Source organism: Antennarius striatus, chromosome 19 (genome assembly GCF_040054535.1).
Source record: "Antennarius striatus isolate MH-2024 chromosome 19, ASM4005453v1, whole genome shotgun sequence".
Lineage (NCBI taxonomy): Eukaryota > Metazoa > Chordata > Actinopteri > Lophiiformes > Antennariidae > Antennarius > Antennarius striatus.
In genome coordinates, this window is record NC_090794.1 from 15634559 (window position 1) to 15653000 (window position 18442).

The 18442-nt window shown below is 39.4% G+C and overlaps 1 protein-coding gene across 10 annotated transcripts in view; it reads right to left on the bottom strand.

Moving 5' to 3' along the window:
• The window catches only part of utrn (utrophin), a 188431-nt gene that overhangs the window by 59726 nt on the left and 110263 nt on the right, over positions 1-18442 (bottom strand). For all 10 annotated transcript variants that reach the window (XR_011038911.1, XM_068341986.1, XM_068341994.1 and 7 more), the window contains 4 exons: positions 17326-17482; positions 6044-6173; positions 3559-3827; positions 1346-1492 (listed from right to left, as the gene is read on the bottom strand). Coding sequence is in view for 9 of the 10 variants with exons in the window: in XM_068341986.1 (XP_068198087.1) it covers positions 1346-1492; positions 3559-3827; positions 6044-6173; positions 17326-17482 (703 nt within the window). In the remaining variant the exon portion in view is untranslated. The remainder of the gene's footprint in view (positions 1-1345; positions 1493-3558; positions 3828-6043; positions 6174-17325; positions 17483-18442) is intronic.

Below are 18442 nucleotides of genomic sequence, written 5' to 3' on the forward strand. Positions count from 1 at the left end.
TGGTTCCTTGAACGCATTAACCACGAGTAACGAGGGATTACTGTATAGCTATTATTACAAAGATATACTGTAAATTTAGTTTCCATTTATGTCTTTTATAGTGCTAAATCAACCTTTTATCTTGACATATTCTGGAAAGTGAAGCTTCGCGTTGCTTTGAGGTATCACTTACACATTAACTGCTGCATCAGTGTGAAATCTTTATTGGTGACCTCTCAGGAAGAGCACCTGAGTCTGGTGTGGATTCCCTCTGCCCCATCAGGCCTCAGCAGGGCAGCAGTATTGGAAGCCTAACGGCATGACGACTAAATAACAGCTGCCCACACATTTTCTATCTAACCAATAATAGCTATCATAGCCAGTGTCCCACTGAGAGGAAGATTGGAGCTGTCTGAATATGAAAACCAAATCATTAAACTCCACAGCCAGACCTGCCTTATTAGCAAAGCTGCCACCTTCCTGCAGGCTGACAAAAATAAAGAGTTCAGCTCACTGGCGGTCTGCCCCCATTTAACTTGGTGTTTTGAGTTATGGTCAACCTTGATTGAGTTATAGCCCACAGACTGTTAGTGGCATCAGCATAGTGCATGAAAAAGATCGCCAGGCTACAAGAACTGAATCACATTTTGCTGCACCTACTTCTGGGTTACAGTCCCTTTCAAAACATCTCAATGCAGACGTAGGAACAGTGACAAATATTGCCATTAGTGGATGAAAACCAAAGCTTTAGATCCCAAGGTTGATGAGAACACTGTAAATCAATGAAGGTATAAGATAACTGGTTTAAAATGACAATGTGTGTACACTAAATGTACACTTGAATGCTCTTGCTCATACAATTTCAAGATGTAGGCTTCACTCCTCACTTCAAAACCAGCATCACTTTCCTCTTTGCTTCTGTTTTCTCGTAACGAAACTTCCTCATGACATTCCCTATTGGGCTGAAACACGCTTCTCTGAGAAACACTCAGTCACTGGCTTAGTCCCACAGCAGATCAGACCAAGACATTAAAGTGCGATGAGAGCAGTGAACGTGACTGCTCTTCTGTGAGAACCTTGTCCATTGATGTTGGTGACAAAGTGCTGCAGTGAGTACCCTGTGAGTTGGACTGACAAACTGAAACCAGCATGCATTCTGTGAAAAGTGAAACTGTGGAAGACAGAGGAGATGAAAACTCACACAAGTAGACAGGAAAATGAGGGAAGATGAGGAAAGAGATTAAAGTTGCATTTAAGCTGGTATTTATTTAGGCAAATATGGACATGAGTGTAGAAGAGAAGATGTAGAAAAGGAAGAGGGTGTCTGCTCATGCATATGAAGGTGATTCAGCATGATGTTGAGCACCTGGAGTAGCTTCCATCTCATGTTGAGCTGGTCCAGTTGTCTGAAGGCAGTAGAGGACAGCTGGATGTCCAGTGGAGTCAGCTCTGCACTCAGCTCATTGACTGTCCTGACATCCTGACGGAACGGGGCAATCTCCTCTCTGAAGACCTGAACAGAAGGTTTGTAGTTGTTTTAGGGGGATAAATATTCATAATTCATAATATTTTGTTTAGTTTAATATAAGCATAGACATAGTTTGTACTTAGTTGTGTGCTGTCACATTGATTTTGTCAAGCTGTAAATTCAATTTAAAGACCGTAATCTGGCCGTCAATATAAACTTAATACATACATACTTAGTGTGTGTCACATACTGGAGTGTAATGTTCCCACTGGTGAAGTAAAATCTATTAATAGACTGATTTATTCAAAGTGGATGCCAAGATGATTTGAATTCTAAGAACCATAATTGGCACGACTGTCCCTGCCACAGGGAAACATTCACTGAAATGTGATTTGGTGCAGCAGATGAAGTCAATGGTGTGAAGATGCCTTTTATCACGAAACCTATTTTTGGTACTGCTTTCTCTTCTCTGTCCTCTATTTCTCCTTAGTCTCTTTTTCATTGATGTTTTACTGTTTGTTTGAAATTGCTGTCATTTCTCCATTTGTGTTGCTTATTATTTGGTCAGTTTATCTTTGGATTGGAAAAACAGACCTCCTCAACCTTTGACGAGCGACATTGCAAACAAATAAGAGAAAATGATTCAACTGAGAGCACCATCAAATCTGGCGTTTATTTTCCAAAATTAAGAAGTGAGAGGGGAGTGTGGAAACAGGATGAGACCCTCCATTTTACTACATTCACTTACTGCACTAGCGGGAACTTGTGGAAATTCCACGATAAAACAATATCAGACTTCATACCAAACATATGACAACAAATGTATTGGTATTATAAACCAAGCGCATCCAACGTAGTCAAAAATCAACGTGGTGACGTAACGACTTTGTGTTGGCAAATAATGGATTGCGCTGGGCGGGCATTGCGAAGGCTTAGATGAATTAAAGTCCATGTACAGTTAATGACGGGCAGATGAAGCCCCATGAAGCATTGGAGCTTTTCATCCCAATCGGTTCACTGTGGATCGAAGCTTCATGAGGCTTCATTTGCTCTGGTACGACATCTACCGGACGCTAAAATATCAGTTTACATGAGTTTGAAGTGTGTGTGTGTATAAAAAAATCAAACATATTAATAATTCCCGTAGGGAAATTACTTTTAACTGCAAATGCTTGCACACGTATACAGTACACACGTACACATACACACACACATGCGCACACACACGCGCACACACACGCGCACAGGCACGCGCACACACACGCGCACACATACACACACACACACACACACAGGCAGTATGGAAAATGATCATTTGGACATGACGAAAATGAAAATACAGTAAACATGTACAGTGACGGGAGGATGGTTGGGGTATGGACAATGATTGTGCTTTTGTAACTTTGGGATATAGCCAGTGATTGTGCTTGGGTCATATTATTGGTTTTTATTTAAAAACAACATTTTTGTCCACTGTGGCAGGTCTTTTTTTTTTGGACAATATTTGCCCTGCTTTAGAAATCACCCGTTCCTCTGGGAGGACGATCTCCATGACAGAGTTCTCCCATCAGCAGGCAGTACATCCCGTCGGCGAGGAATGTGAATGAATGAATGAATAAATAAAATTAATATATAAACTTTATGACTCATAAAGAAACAGGCAAATATCCAGCTGTCACGCATGTTTGTCAACGTGTCTTCGATGTGGAGCTGTTATACGTCAGAAAATAGCCGTCCATTCTGTATGTACATGTAGACACAGGTCACACACTAATATCACAGCGGTTTTTGTCATAGGGAGATGCCCGCCGGATGGAATAAGTTTTGGTTACAGCGTCCACACGACAATGCATACCCGGTGTTTTCAAAGAAACTTCTCTTTGACCAGCATTTTCGTCCCGGATATCTACCTTGTCGTGTGGTCAAAAGTGGATGTGTTTCAGTTAGTAGCTAGACTCAAATCACAACTGACAGCACCAACTTAAGTTCTAAATTTGAGGTTAAGCAGACAATTCACAGTTTTACTCTCCAGACCATTAAATTTAGAAGCAGGACAATTAGGAACAGAAGTCCTGGCTTGGTGTCTGAGTCGTGAACGGTGTCTGGCTCACCAGGGTCTTGTCGATGTGGTCCTGCAGGGAGTCAATCAGCAGATCTCCCACAGGCTGCCAGCAAGCTTTGACTTCCTCTGCTCGGGTCAGTCGCAGGTCCAGCTGATCCATGGAGCTCTGGAGCTCCTGGAGACGCTCCAAGGCCTGCTCCACCTGACTCTGCCAGCCACCCACATGTCCTTTCAGACGCTCCCACCGCTCCCTCACCTCGCCGGTCTGTTTACGGATTGCACGGGCCAATCCTCGTGCCTTCTCCTCTGGGGTTAGATCTGGAGGAAGAGAAGGGATAGACAAATAAGTGAGTTCCTTTCAATGCCTGTTATTATTCTTTTACATACAGGCCCTGCCAAAAACTATACTACGCTTTAATGATTATTGTATGCCAAAGATTAAATATTAGATATCAGATCATGATAATTCAGAAATTCTTCAACATTGATGATATATACAGTTGGTGTTCAAATGATGTACTTTCATCATGAAGAAAGGGTCTACTTTTACTGATAATTCAGATCAGATTCTCTTATTAAACCTTCAAATTTTTTAAGTCATTTAAATAAAATCAAATATTCCCTGAAATTTTACAGAACAGACATTATTTTAATTTTAACATTTATAACTTTCTGACTTAACCTGCATAAAAATTTGGAAGATTAAATGTTATTTTGAATTACAGTATTTAATTAATTCAATACTTCATGAGCTACATTTTCCAATGAATGAATAAAATGAGATTATAGAAAGCCTTGGGCATTTTACCTCTTCCTGTATGTTCCTTCATTTGCATGTTCTCTGACATCACATTAGGCAATTAATCAAGTCAGGATGAGGAGGTGGAGAAAAAGGGCAAACACAATTAAAAATAATAAGGGAGCTCAAGAAGTTAGGGTGGCAGGGAAGACATTCCAGGAATGAAAGGTGAGGGGCACAGGAGACGGAGGGAATAATTGTGACAAATCATAGAGGATGCAGACAGAGGAAAGAGGGCAGAGACGACAAATGCTCCCCAAACACCCCTTTTAGCTACAAAGAGCATCCTATTTTGGATTATTGCCTTCACCTGTTGGCTCCAGAAACTGTATCATTTCATGCCCTAACATCCATACAGTACAACAAGCAGAGCCCCATGCAGATATACAAAGTAATCCTGTCTGTCTTTGATAAAGAATGGGGAATAAAAAGAAAACTTCAGTGCCATGTCAAGTATATAATACAATCAAAGTTAAGATTTTATGGCTATATGACTCATAAATCCCATCTATTCTAATTAAACAAGCAAAACCGTTGATCTTAAATAAGCCTTTTATCTATTTATACAATTGAGGCGACACTTTGATATTCCTATCCAAGATCACAGACAGCAAGTCTCGGAACCTGCTGTGAAGCCTCGCCACGCCCCTAAGCAGCCCCTTGGGTTGTTTAATTATTTACACAGGAAGGTTTATTTTGAAGGGAAATGTGCTGACTTAAAGAATTCTCTGCCAACAGAGACAAAGAGGAAATGCTGAATAAGTGTGTACTTATTCAATTTTTGGGTGCCCTGTTCAAAATTTGTATATGGACAGTACATATTTGACTGGTGGTACAAAGGCTGAGACACAACCACTGATACAGTACATGCTAAATGAGGTTTATAGAGCAATTATAGTTTCTATATGTTTCCTACATAGTTCCCTAACCAACTAAGAATCCATTCCAAGTAAACAGGAAGTTTATCAAACTTATTGCTAATGATTAATCTTCGTTGTCTGCATTGTCTTTGACTCAACAGTAAAAGGCTTTAAGGCCCCGTCCACATGATGACGGATTTTTTTAAAAAACGCAACCTTTCAAAAACGCATCGAAAATGATTCGCGTCCACACGACAGCGTTTTAAAAAAAATCTCCGTCCACACGTAAACGCTCCAGTGCGTTTTCGAAGACGGCTATAAGCATGCTAAACCATGTGGTGGCAGTATTGAGTCGAATTTTATCCAATAGGAATCCTCCGTGTTTTGTTGTCACAACACACGGGCCCATAAATATGACGTCACAGCGGCTTTCGTCGCAGGCAAGACGTCAGCGTTTTTAAAAAGTCCCGGGGATACGCCGTCCACAGGACAATGCAGATCCAGCGTTTTTTAAAAAAAAAAATCCACCTCGGCCAGCGTTTTTAAAAAGTTGAGTTTTCGTTCCGGATATCTGCATTGTCGTGTGGACGGAAGGCGTAAACGCAACAAAAAAGTTGCGTTTTTAAAAAATCCGTTATCGTGTGGACTAAGAATTACTGAATAATAAAACCTGAAAGTATAAAGTGAGCTCAGTCAAACTAAAGATTCTTGTATTAGGAAACATAAAAATGTGCTACTGCAATGGTAATGCTGGTACAATTTCTCCATTCAAACTGTGGCCTTAAAATTCTTGCTATGAAAGCTGATCAGATGCTTTGAAATTATCCAATCCTGTGCTTGGTATTATTATAAATACATGGAAAGTGTAATTGTACCCATCTTGGGCTGCACGTTCTTCCGTGGCTCCCCGGGACCCTCAATGGGCTGATCAGCCAGAAACATCCGGGCTTGATCCAAAGTGGTGACCACCAGATGCTCACGTTCCCTCAGTTCTGACCATATTGCCTGCAATAGAAATGCATAGTAGATTAAAGAGGCTTCAGTCTTAAACCTATGAGAGCACAAATTGCTCTCTAAGGAAGCACTTGAACTGGTGAACCTGATGATGCATGTGGAAAAATGCAACTTGGCATTGCACTGCCTCTAAAACAGAAAGTTATCTCAGTAACGCTCGTAAGCAGCACTTTCATTTTAACAGCACATTTAAGACACGGTTAATTAATGCATTTTCTCTCGAGGTATGTGCATGTTTCCAACTCTTACCCTCTAATATAGTCTACAATAATGAACTCCAAATGAACAAGATGTATTTTATATGAATGTGAAATATCTACAAAGCAACCTTTGCTGCTTAAATGAGTTCTGACTATTATTAGATCACAATTTGACCTGTTTCATTGTCTCGTACGTGCACATAAACAAATACACGCCATCAGCAGATGATCTTGTTGAGCTGGAACGCCTTCTCAATGGCTGACTAGGTGAGCCCTTATTGAGCGTAAAATAAATGAGTGGTAAAAATGAAAGTGTGGCTATGCGTTTGTCTGTAAAAACAAAACAAAACAAAAAAAACGGATTTTAAAAGTTCACAAAAAATTGCTGAGTAGCTATTTTTACTCAAGTCAACTGGTGGGTCTGGAGTGATACAATTATTCTGATTTTAGAATCAATGTGACCCCAGGGGCCCTCAGTGCCCACTGGAGTGTGTGTGATTGCTTTGTGCAAAGCCATTGCAGGGTGTGAGGCAAGATGATTAAATGGTTAGATTTGATGTAATAAAGTTTCACTGACATGCCAGAAATTATGTTTATCCCATTCATGACTGCATCACTGTGGCAGGTGACTTCATGTGGGGTAAGGAAATTGTATTCACCTGAATAGATAAGATTGAAGGGGAGAGAAAAGCAGACTAGGAGTAGATAGGAGGAGACTGACTGCTCGTAACACCTAAGATATGCACAATCATTTTCGTTTTGGAAAAAAAAAGCTCATTCCAGGAAGGAGGTTTTAAGACGCTGCAATGAGGTTTTCCAAAAAACCTCCTTCAGACAAATACAACCTTACACTGAAATGGAGCTACCTGCTGAGCACAAATTAAATCACCCCTGCCAATAAATGGTTTGTCCTGTTCCAACGATTTCCTCCAATTCACATAGAACAAATGTAACCGGCAGGTAGCTGAGAGAGGGGAAGCTGAGAGATAGAGACTAAATGAAAGGTGATTGGGAAAAGGAGAAAGGGTATGTATGGAGAGCAGAGATAAGGGAAGAAGGGAGGGGAGCTAAGCTGTGAGGATTACTAATAAAAACCAACTCCTTGCTTTTTCATCAGTTTCATGCTTTTCACTCTCTGATTTTTAGTATGCTTAAATGAGGCTTTACAGGAAATTGGATTGAGTGTGAAGAGCCTGCTTGATTGTGAATGTTTTTGATCAGTGTTGAGCAAATCATGAGCCCAAAACCCCCCCACCAATGTTAATGACAAACATTTCTGTTTGTAATCAAATTATGAAAATTCACTAGCTGGAACCTATGCAAATTCCACGATAAAACAATAATACCAGACTTCATACCAAACATATGAAAAAAAAAGTATTGATATTATAAAACAAGTGCATCCAACGTAGTCAAAAATAAACTTGGTGATTTTGTATTGGAAAAACCATGGATTGCAAAAGCCGTAGATAAATGTTAGCAGGCTAACTGGAGAAAGAAAGCTAACTAATCATAACACTGGGAAAGGAGCTAACGTTAAAGGGAAAGTCACCTGTCAAAATAGCAAGTGGAAAAACATTTTTAGAGAAGTGATAGTTCTTTTAGCTGACTACATGAACAGAACTGTATGTAGTTACTTAAAGACCGTTTTTGTCAGATGTCTGCGGAGCATTTTGGATACTACATTGATTGTTCCATTCCAAACGGAAACCATAGCTGGACAGACTGTTCGCGCTAGCCAGCTAGTTTCACTCAGAAATCGTTGCCGTTTTCCGTGTCATTCCTGCTGTTTTGGATTCGCTGCTCAAAAACATGAAAGTTTTTGGAACAGTTATGACACTCTAAAATTATGTTAACTAGGAAATCCATGTATGGTTATTTCTTCTCCTAACATAGCAGATGCCTTATGCCATAATACTCACATGACTCCTTCTGGGAGATGCGCCGTGATTGGTTAGGCGCCGTGATGGTTAGGCGCCGTGATTGGTTGGGTGCTTGATTGACAGGTAGTGGGTGGAGTTGGTGAAAAGTGTGACAGCGTGAGACTTTCAATTGAGCTTATTCAAATACATAGGTGGGGATTGTTTTGACTGGCAAACCTGTTAAACTAATTGTTTCACGGCTAAAACCTTTACTAAGATATGATCTTATCATGTTGTTCTACACAGCTCTGTAAATGTACTTAATCTATAAAACCATATATGTAATATAAAGAGCAAGTAATCATTTAAAAGATCCTGCATCTAAAGACTGATCTAACATAATAAACTGCCTCAAACTAGTTTTATTTCTAACATGATTAGCAATTGAATTTCATGGTTTACAAGAATAATTAATGTCTCAAAGTAAATCTCAATATTTACAACTCCATGACAATAAGACACTTAACATATCTGTTCATGTGTGTCATGTGATATGGCTGAAAGCATAAGAGCTCTCTAATATGTCACGTTTACAACACATTATATTCTTGAACGATTCCAAGGTCTAAAACCAAATTCTAGATATCATACATTTTGTATTTAGATATTTATGACAGTGGTGTCCCCAAATATTGCCCTTCAATGTTAAAAAGCTCTGAAGAAAGGAAGGCAAAACACCAGAGGGTTATATCAATGACAATACAAGTAGTGGTGATTAATTACTTCTGTTAGAAATAGCCTGTCAGTTTGTCAACACGCCATTTGGAACCTTGCACATCAGACAGATGACACTAAAGACTTTCCCCCAACAATCAGATGGGTCTTTTTTTAGCAAACAAGTAAGTGTCACACTGGGACCTGCGATTCAGAGGAGCATGAGAGGTTAATATCACACACACCTACAGCCTTCAGATTGTAAAAAATAGCTTTTCATTTCCTGGGCAGTCCCAGCTGACATATGAGTGATAAGACATGGCGTTCTATTTTATAGACTAAAAGAGGCAGTTCTTTAATTTGTGCCTTTTCTTTTAAATCACTTTTAACATTGGGACATAAGAAGATGGTCAGAGCTCTGGTGATGTGTGAGGACCAGAAGAAGCAAATACTCTAATCCAACAATATTACTGAAAACTAGTATGTCATTATTATTCGAGGTCTTGGTTGCATATGTGGGGCTGTTTGTGTCCATGTCTGTGTGTGTGTTGGGTGTGTTGCAGCACAGAAAACTCTGTGTGCCCTGTACTGTGGTGATAAGATACACAACACAGATACTTTCGGAGCCCTGCCAAATATCCCTCTGCCAGCTGAAAACCTGGCTATCTCAGTCCCTCTGCAATAATAACAGAGTACCTCATCTTCTTCCTGGACAAAAATAAGCCTCCTGAAAGGGCAATACAATGAACCAGCACTCAACATAGTAAAAACACCTGACAGCAACTCAAAAAGCCTCAACCAGTGATGCCAAGAAAGAAGGCATACAGGCCAATATCTGCAGAATTGACAACAGAGCTACAAATAATTAATTGTCTGTTTCATAATATTTATAAAAACCCTACAACTTACAAAATGAAGGACTCACTATGTTCAATCTTCAGTGCTGTTCTTTGAAAGTTGGTGTATGTGAGGAAATCATTTGAAAGAGTGTTCAAACAGTTGCTAAATGCTGGCAGGTAAACCACACTTCAGAGACAAAGCAGGTAGGCTGGTACAATGATGCACCGACAAACTGGCACCTTTTCCAAGAAAAGAAACAAAGCACAAAGTGACAAATTTATAAGACGGCATAAATAATTTAGAATTTGTTGTGGCCACTTGACAAAGCTTATTAAGTTTGCCTTAATTCAAGTCCTCAAGTCCTGAATTACAGTAGAATTACCTGTTGTCAAATACAGGGAACATACAGTATTGGAAATTCAAATGCAGTTAACATATTGGAAATATATTTATACTGTATATTATGTACTGTATTTTATCTGTCATGGTGTAAATTTACAAGAATACAGTAATGAAATGTATATTTATTTCTGGTAATATACTGTAATTTTACAATAAAGTTAAAAACTGTAAAAAAGTATTTCAGTGTAGAAATGACCATTTGTGAGTCACTTATGTCATTCTTCATCCAGTGACTGTCCAGAACCTTATTACCAAGTCTGAATAAGGCCTCACCCAAGAGAAAGTGCAAACTGTCAGGAAATTTATTATTACAATTTTATGATTGCAAGATTTAAAAAAAAACATTTTTTTAGATGTGGTGATGGCACATCTGAGCCACATACTACTTTACAAAGATGTGTAGTTCTATAGGTCTAGAGGCAGTCTCCGGTAAACCGTGACTGAAATTAAATTTAATTACTTCTTTGCCTTAACATCCACTATTCTACTGGAACAGCTAAATGCAAGTGATAAATGGTTGAAATTGTATTCTAACATTTTTTATTCATCTGCAGCAGCAGCGAATTAAGAAAGAGCAACAGAGACTTCTGTTGTTTTACATTGTGTCATTGTCTCTGAAGTTTCATGTCATAAATCTACATTTTTAGGTGGAAACAAGCTCCAAACGCAACGCAGACACGAAATTGTTTTTAAACCTGATACAGCAAACTTGTTAGCAAAATTATTCTTATGTACACATCCATGCAAACATAAAAATATTAGCTTTCATTATCATTATTTGTTCAGTGATGTTTATCTATTTGATAAATATCCTCAAAAAGATTTATCTGAAGTGTACAGCTGGTCATCAAGCAGCTAGATGTTCCACTATGTTCTCTGTAAGCCATTTAGTGGTGGAAGGTGCTGTACGGTCAGTTTTAACAGACGGGAACATGAACAACACCAAAATTAAAATGTATTCAGCCATTCATTCATTTTCTGCCACTGAATCCGCTGTAGCGGGTCACGGAGAGCTGGAGCCTACCTCAGCTGGCATAAGGCATGAGGCGGGGGACACTCCGGGCACGACGCCAGTGCACTGCGGAGCCACACACAAAGACATACAACTACGCACACACACTCACTCACTCCTACGGGCAATTTTGGGACTGGCCAATTAACTTGAAGCGTATGCTTTTGGAGGTGGGAGGAAGCCAAGGAACCCGGAGAAAACCCAGGCAGACGCGGGGAGAGCATGCAAACTCCGCACAGAGCGGGACTCGAACCCGGACCCGCCGTGTTGTGAGGCGACAGCGCTACCCACTGCACCACCGTGCCTCAGCCAATGAGGGTCAAACTCTCAAGATCCAAGTACAGGAGGTCCTCAGCAAACATACACAATTTGTTCTGAGAGGCTGTTCGTAAGCTGAATTGTTCGTATATTATTATCTATTAAATGTCAATCTATAACTGTGGGCAACACGGTGGTGCAGTGGGTAGCGCTGTCGCTGGTTTGAATCCTGTCTGTGGGGAGTTTGTATGTTCTCCCTGTGTCTGCGTGGGTTTCCTCTGGGTTCTCTGGCCTCCTCCCACCTCCAAAAGTATGGTTGTTAAATGGATTATCCATTCATCCATCTTCTAACCCGCTTAATCCGCAAACGCAGGTCGCGGGGGAGCCGGCGCCTATCCCAGCAGTCTCAGGGCGTGAGGCGGGGGACACTCAGGGCACAACACCAGTGCATAGCGGGTTAACTGGATTAGTCATGTCAAAATTGCCAGTAGGTGTGAGTGTGTGTGTGTGATTGGTTACTTGCTTTTGTAAATCCTTCAACAACAAACAACAACAAGAGAGGCAGACGAGTGTTGGAGATGCGCAAACGCAGAGGTGCTGCTCGGCAGGGGCAGCAGCAGAAAGGGAAACTATAGTAGTTTATAGATATTTAGGTGCACAGTTCGTATCTACAAATGATCATAAGTGGGATATTTGTATCTTGAGGACTACCTATACCATGAAACTTAACAAAAAATGCAAAGGAAAATGATGCAACAAAAGTTCCTCAATATGAAAGAATTTTAGAATCCTTCCTTTACTGAAAATATAAGCCAAAGTCTACAGACCATTTTAATCAATTTTATTCTCCATTTAAGACTTGTCCTTTTCATGTGCAAATGGTACTAATCAATCATGCAGGTGCCAGGGATGGCAATAGAAAATCATTTCAGTTGAACTATTAATATTGAACCAATGATGGGGGGGTTCGAGGAGGCTACGCCCCTCTGAAGCTGAGAACTTTTCAATAATTTATAAACAATTTAGAGTGAAATATTATTGATAAGAACAACAAAATACATAGACTTAAAATAAGCCAACATATTTAATTAAATGCTAACTTACTATTTTGAAAATATATTCTTGGTCGCTGGTTTTCTTCAATGCTTTGCTGTTGTTGTTGGATAAGATTTGTACCTATAGGTTATATTCATATTTACAATATCTACAGTTAACAACTAGTGCTTCTACTTTGAAAACTTCCTCTTCTTTGCAACTCGGCTCTTCCAACTGCCTACCTCTTTGCTTCCTTCTGGCATGCTTGCCAAGAATTTGTCAAACACTACGAGCATTCTCATTGGTCTAAATCAATTATAAACTACCGAACCCTGAAAATATCCTCAATAATTTGGTCGATTCACAGAATTGATCAATTTGACTTAAATAGTGCTGTGGCCTCTGAACAAGAAGGTCCCAGGTTCTATTACAACCAGGGGGTTTTTCATGCAGAGTTTCTATGTTCTCCTTGTGATGAGTGGGTACTCTTTGGGTTCCTCCCACCAACAAAAACATGTAATTTAGGTAGACTGGTTGCTGTAAATTGTCCGTGAGTGTGAATGGTTGTTTGTCTTTCGTGTGACCCTATAATGAGGTGGCATCTCGGGGTACAGCCCGAGCTGCGGGTTGCACCCCACAGCTCGGCCATAGCTAGCTGTGATTGGCTTCAGCAGAAACCCATGACCCGTAACTTGCAGAAGATGAGAAAATTACGTGAAAGAATAACTAAATGATTGACTGAATCAATGAAAATTGGCAGAAATCTGCTTATAAGTGCAAAACTGCTACCTATGAGGTTAAGTGATGAAAGTCTGTTAGACCGTCCAAGTTTCAGACAAGAGTGGCTGTATACTGAAACATATTGATAAATACGCTTTGGTCCATAATATATCATACTACGTGTATTTGTGATTATATATATCAATTCAGAAACATTTGGAGAAGCTATCCTAAAAATTCAAACAGCTCACCATTGCCAGAAGATAAAAATTGTTGTCTGAATGGTGTTTACATACCAATGCAGAGTGATGGGTTTAGTGAACTGAATGTTGACAATAGCATATTATTGGATACTTTAATTTGTGACTAATAAATCCTATTAGGTCCATTTTAGACAGGAAAACAAGGACACAAATCTATACAGTGGAAGGGGCAAGATATCACTCATGTCAAAGAAGATAAAGTCCCTCACACAATTTATTAAGTCCTCCACAAAATGAGAGAATAAAATCCTAAAATTAAGCCTGTGAATGCGCACCATAACTTTTGTCCATCTCCATCAAGCTCCTGTCTTAAACCTCTTTCCTCTGTTTCTGTCTTTCTTTTAACCCCTTTATACCTGTTTGTCATTTTTGTTGCATCTCTGTTCTTTGTGTTTCCCTTACCTTTGATCTCTTACCTCTGATTCTTTTACCTAAGATCTATCAAATCTCTTGAGAGTAACTGGAGGAATGAATACCCTACAACAGACACAAAAGTTCATTGACATGCCTAGAAACATTTTCCCATCACACAGTTGTAACAGAAGTGGATGTGTGTAATACATGTGTGTCCATGTAAGCAAGGAAAAGAGGATGTCGTGTTTATAATCAAAGGTTTTTCAGGCTGTCTGGCCCATCATCTTTTCAAAATGTATACAAGACCTTGAGGCTGATCTGTTAACATGAGAAAAAAGGATTTGAAGCATAAAATATTATTTATTGATCATGAAAAGAGTGCTTTTAACTCCCATGTTCCAATTTTCCCATTTCTGGATCTTAAAGCCGAAGAGTTTTCAAATGAGGATATAGTGAAAAATATTATATGATGGCAAGGACAAAGAAAGGGGATGCAAAGATGAGACAAATAAGAGGAAAACTAGGTGAAAAAACTCAAAAACAGGAATGGGGAAAGAGAAGAATGGAATTCTTCCCTGGTCCCATTCCCTATCCATACTTCATCTGCGGAGTTGAAGTGAATGTTTTCTGTCAGAAAGATAGCATCTCCTAGCTTTTGTTCATCGTTTTATGGTTCAACAATGAACAAAAGTGAACCTCGGACATGAACTCCCTGATTTTAAGCCTCAAAACAAACAATTTAACAGAACATTATTTATAAGTTCTTTTCAAATTGGTACACTGGAGGCACAATGTCAGAAAAGAAGAGTACATTATGCTCCCTGGGTACAGGGTATTCATATGGTCTGACACTGTTACATTTTCATATTGTAATTGTCAGTGTTTTCGTGTTCGTCCGTCTGTCCACCAAATATCTTTACAACCGTTGCAGATAGAAAGATGAAGAAAAAGCACATTAGGGGATGAAAATGAGATGATGACCTTGACTTTGAGAAAACTAGGCCAAGGTCAAATTTCAACTTTTGTACATTTTTTGCACATATCTCAGGAATAAGATAGAAAGAAGGAGACAAGAGGATGAAAATTAGATCACAACCGTGACATTGAAAAACTAGGTCAAGGTCAAATTTTCCCTTTTATACTTTTTCAGGTATACTGTATCTCTGAAACCTGATGAGATATAATCACAAAACAAAAAGCAACATTTTCAGGTAGCCAGGGGCACAAAAATGTAATGTTGACCTTCACCTTTGGAAAACTAGGTCAATGTCATACTCAATAGTACAATATAGAATTCATTGCTGCGACCATTATGAAAGTAGGTCAGGGTAAAATTTTGAATTCAGGGGTGTCGCAGGATGTTGCAGTCTCTGACTACCGTGTTTTCCATGAAATCGTTTAAGGACTTAAGATAGACCAATTCTTGTCTGCTACACTAGGAGCTGTCTGGTGAGGCAAAGTCTCTCGCTCCGTCTCTACAGGAAAACCTTTGAGTCTGTATTCTGTATCATTTACCTTGTGAATTTAAACCAACCCTTAGTTCATCTATCAAGTATTGAGGTGTGTTTGACTCTTGTTGTTTTTGACTCCTGTTTTTGTGCATGACTGCTTGATCATTCTTAATTTATGCTTTAAAACAAATTAGAAAATATAAAGTGATACACAATCATATTACAACACAGGACGAAAGCACTCAGGAACAGGTGTGTGATTCTGTTAAAACGAGTAAACATCATATACACCTTAACACGTAATGTATGTATGTAATGGTGTGTGTGTTCCAGAGTCTCTTCATCTCTTTCACTGTGTCTGTGACCCTTAGCCCACGCATGACAGCCAATATTTTAACTTCCCATATTTTCTTGGGGAATGGTCTGCAGAGAAAAGCATTTTTACAGCAACATCAACACAAGTGACGGTGAATGGACTGGAAGTAGGCAATAGCCACAGGGTGAGTCATCTTTCTCAACATAATCACACTGCTATGTAGTATAACTAACCAGTAATTACAATATATAATTCAGAAGAAATAACAGGCAGTAAATTATGATCGCATTTTTGAATACAGTGTGGTTTAAGGATTAATAGTGTCCTAATATGGTCTGGACTGATTATTTATTGACTAAGATATTAACAATTTGGGTGACGAGCTGTTCTAGAGAGCACTGTTAGAATGGACTGGTGCAAATGATAAGTGTCATCTTAGATAATGGTTGGGTTGGATCTCTTTTGGTCCTATTTGTTAAACGGTAATCATCAGGCCTCAAACACTGTGCTCTGAAGGTGAGAAGTGAGGACAAATCTTTTTTTTATTTTTGGTCCAAATGTAACTTAAATTGAACAACCAAAGCTTGAGAAGCTTGTCACAAGAAGCTTGGATGCATCATCCACAGGACAGAATCTTTGATCTTGTCGCCAATGCATTATCTAAATTTGGCCTAAAGAGGTCTCTGCCTTCATAAGAGGACTGAGTGATTTCCTCTGGAGGCAGATTTTTAGCCGACTGCCTAAAAAAAAGCACTTCATCAAAACAGCTAATGTTAAAAAGACCCAGCACTTCGTTTATGTGCTCTAGAATGCCTGACTGACAACAAGCTCATTTTCAAACCATTTCACCAATAAAGTCTCATTCATTACCAGACATTTTTATTAAGAGGGGGGGGGTATGCTCTGGAAGCCAATGTTTGATGAATTGCTAATCTGAGAGTAAATTCTTCAAACAATTTATCCAATGTGGGGAAAAAATGAACATACTTCCAAGGTTGGAAAGACACGAAGGATGATGGACATGTTGATTGCTATATGATCACTATTTTCCCCCGGCATAGAAAAAATTAATTATTCTATTTCACTGCATCAGCTTCAGGATCCTTGTAAGTGATGACTCATATAGCCATTATTATTGTTAGCAGTAACACCAACTTTTCCTCCTCTGATAAGAGACAAGGATGAAAATAATTGTGTAGTCTACAGGAGAGGTGAAATATTCTCTGAATGATGCTTATTTAGATTCTCAGTCAAGCACCTGTCTTCGGGTTAAAGGGCCTACAGGGCCACTCCCTGGCTCCATTTATTCTGGATAATGGGATATCTTTACATAAGTTTACACTGACGCTTGGACGAAATAATGTATGATAATCACATTCTATGAACTACTGGAAATGACAAACTTCTCCATCCTTGCAGAAACATAAAATTACTGGAGGGACAGGAAGATGTCAAGTGCAGTCTAAACATGGCAATAAATATAATGAGGCAAAGTATGTGGAACCTTATTAGTGCACAGAAACAGGCTCTATGCTAGGAAACACTTTCAGGGTTGCGCTTGTTGAGTATAGGCAATACGTTTATGAAATAACAGAAATGTTTACTCTGTGAAAGAGCAAAAAGTCAACATTTTGACAGCTGGAAAACAACGGGGCTATGTTTATCATGTATCATTTAAAGCATGGTAGGATCATTGCCTATGGCGATAGTACACACCATGCAGTGGTTCTGTTGTTGCAGCAGGGTGGGGACATCACCACCGATGGGCATCTGCTTGGCCAGCTCCTCATCCTTCATGCAAATCCATCTCCACAGCTCCTCCAGGAGTCCCAGCAGACGAGACCAGCGCTCAGCGCTCGCCTCCAGGTGGGCTCTGCCAACAACAATCACGCCAACAGCTTTTATACTGCTTGTATGTGCAATCCTTATTCATTAAGTCCCCATGGTCTAATACCAACAAACTAAAATGTCTATATAAGAGGCACATCTGTGCTGGAGAATTGCTGCTACCTTTCTACAATGTGCCAGTGATGGTTTGTGGTCTCATAAATAGAGGCATATTTAAGTTGATGGTTGCATTTACATAGAAGCAAACCCATGTGTGTAAATTTATTTTTAGGAACCTGATTAAATAAATGGGTTGGAGTTTTATTGCAATACACACAAATGACTAAAAAGAGTTAATAATACAAACTCCTTTACAAACCTGATTGTTGGTCACTCAAGTTCATAAAAATGGAGCCCATTTGGTTGGACCATAAAGGGACCATATCACACAATGTCTGCATGCTTCGTACAGAAACCTCTTATCACTGTGTGCAAAGTTAGCCATAATTACACATCTAGTGAGATTGAGACATAATGGGCTTTGAACATTTAAGGGTACAGTAGCATATCACCTCCCTGGACCGCTCTGTGTCCACTTTCACTTGCTTGTCTTCCAGTAGAACAAGTCCAGTGTATTATGTTTGCATTGCTTGACATTGACTATATCTCATTTATTTTCAGCTAAAATAAACTCTTTCAATGCAGAATGATTCCCTGCACTTTTTTCTCACAATTTTCTGTTCTTCTCCAACCTTTGCTCATGTCCCTGTAGATTCTTCCTCTACCAATTCTCTCCATTCTCCCTCATCCTCTTTGAACACCTCCGTCTTTATTTTCATCCCCATTCTTATCTTTTTATGACAAAACTATGGTTGACAAGGCAAAGTCTCAGAGGTTTACTTTCTGCTATACTGCCTCTCAGGTCTCTTTGGAGGCGTATTTCGGCGTAAGGGGTAGGTAAGAGAGCACACCTATACAAGTAGGTATATGTCCTGGAGGTCATCTT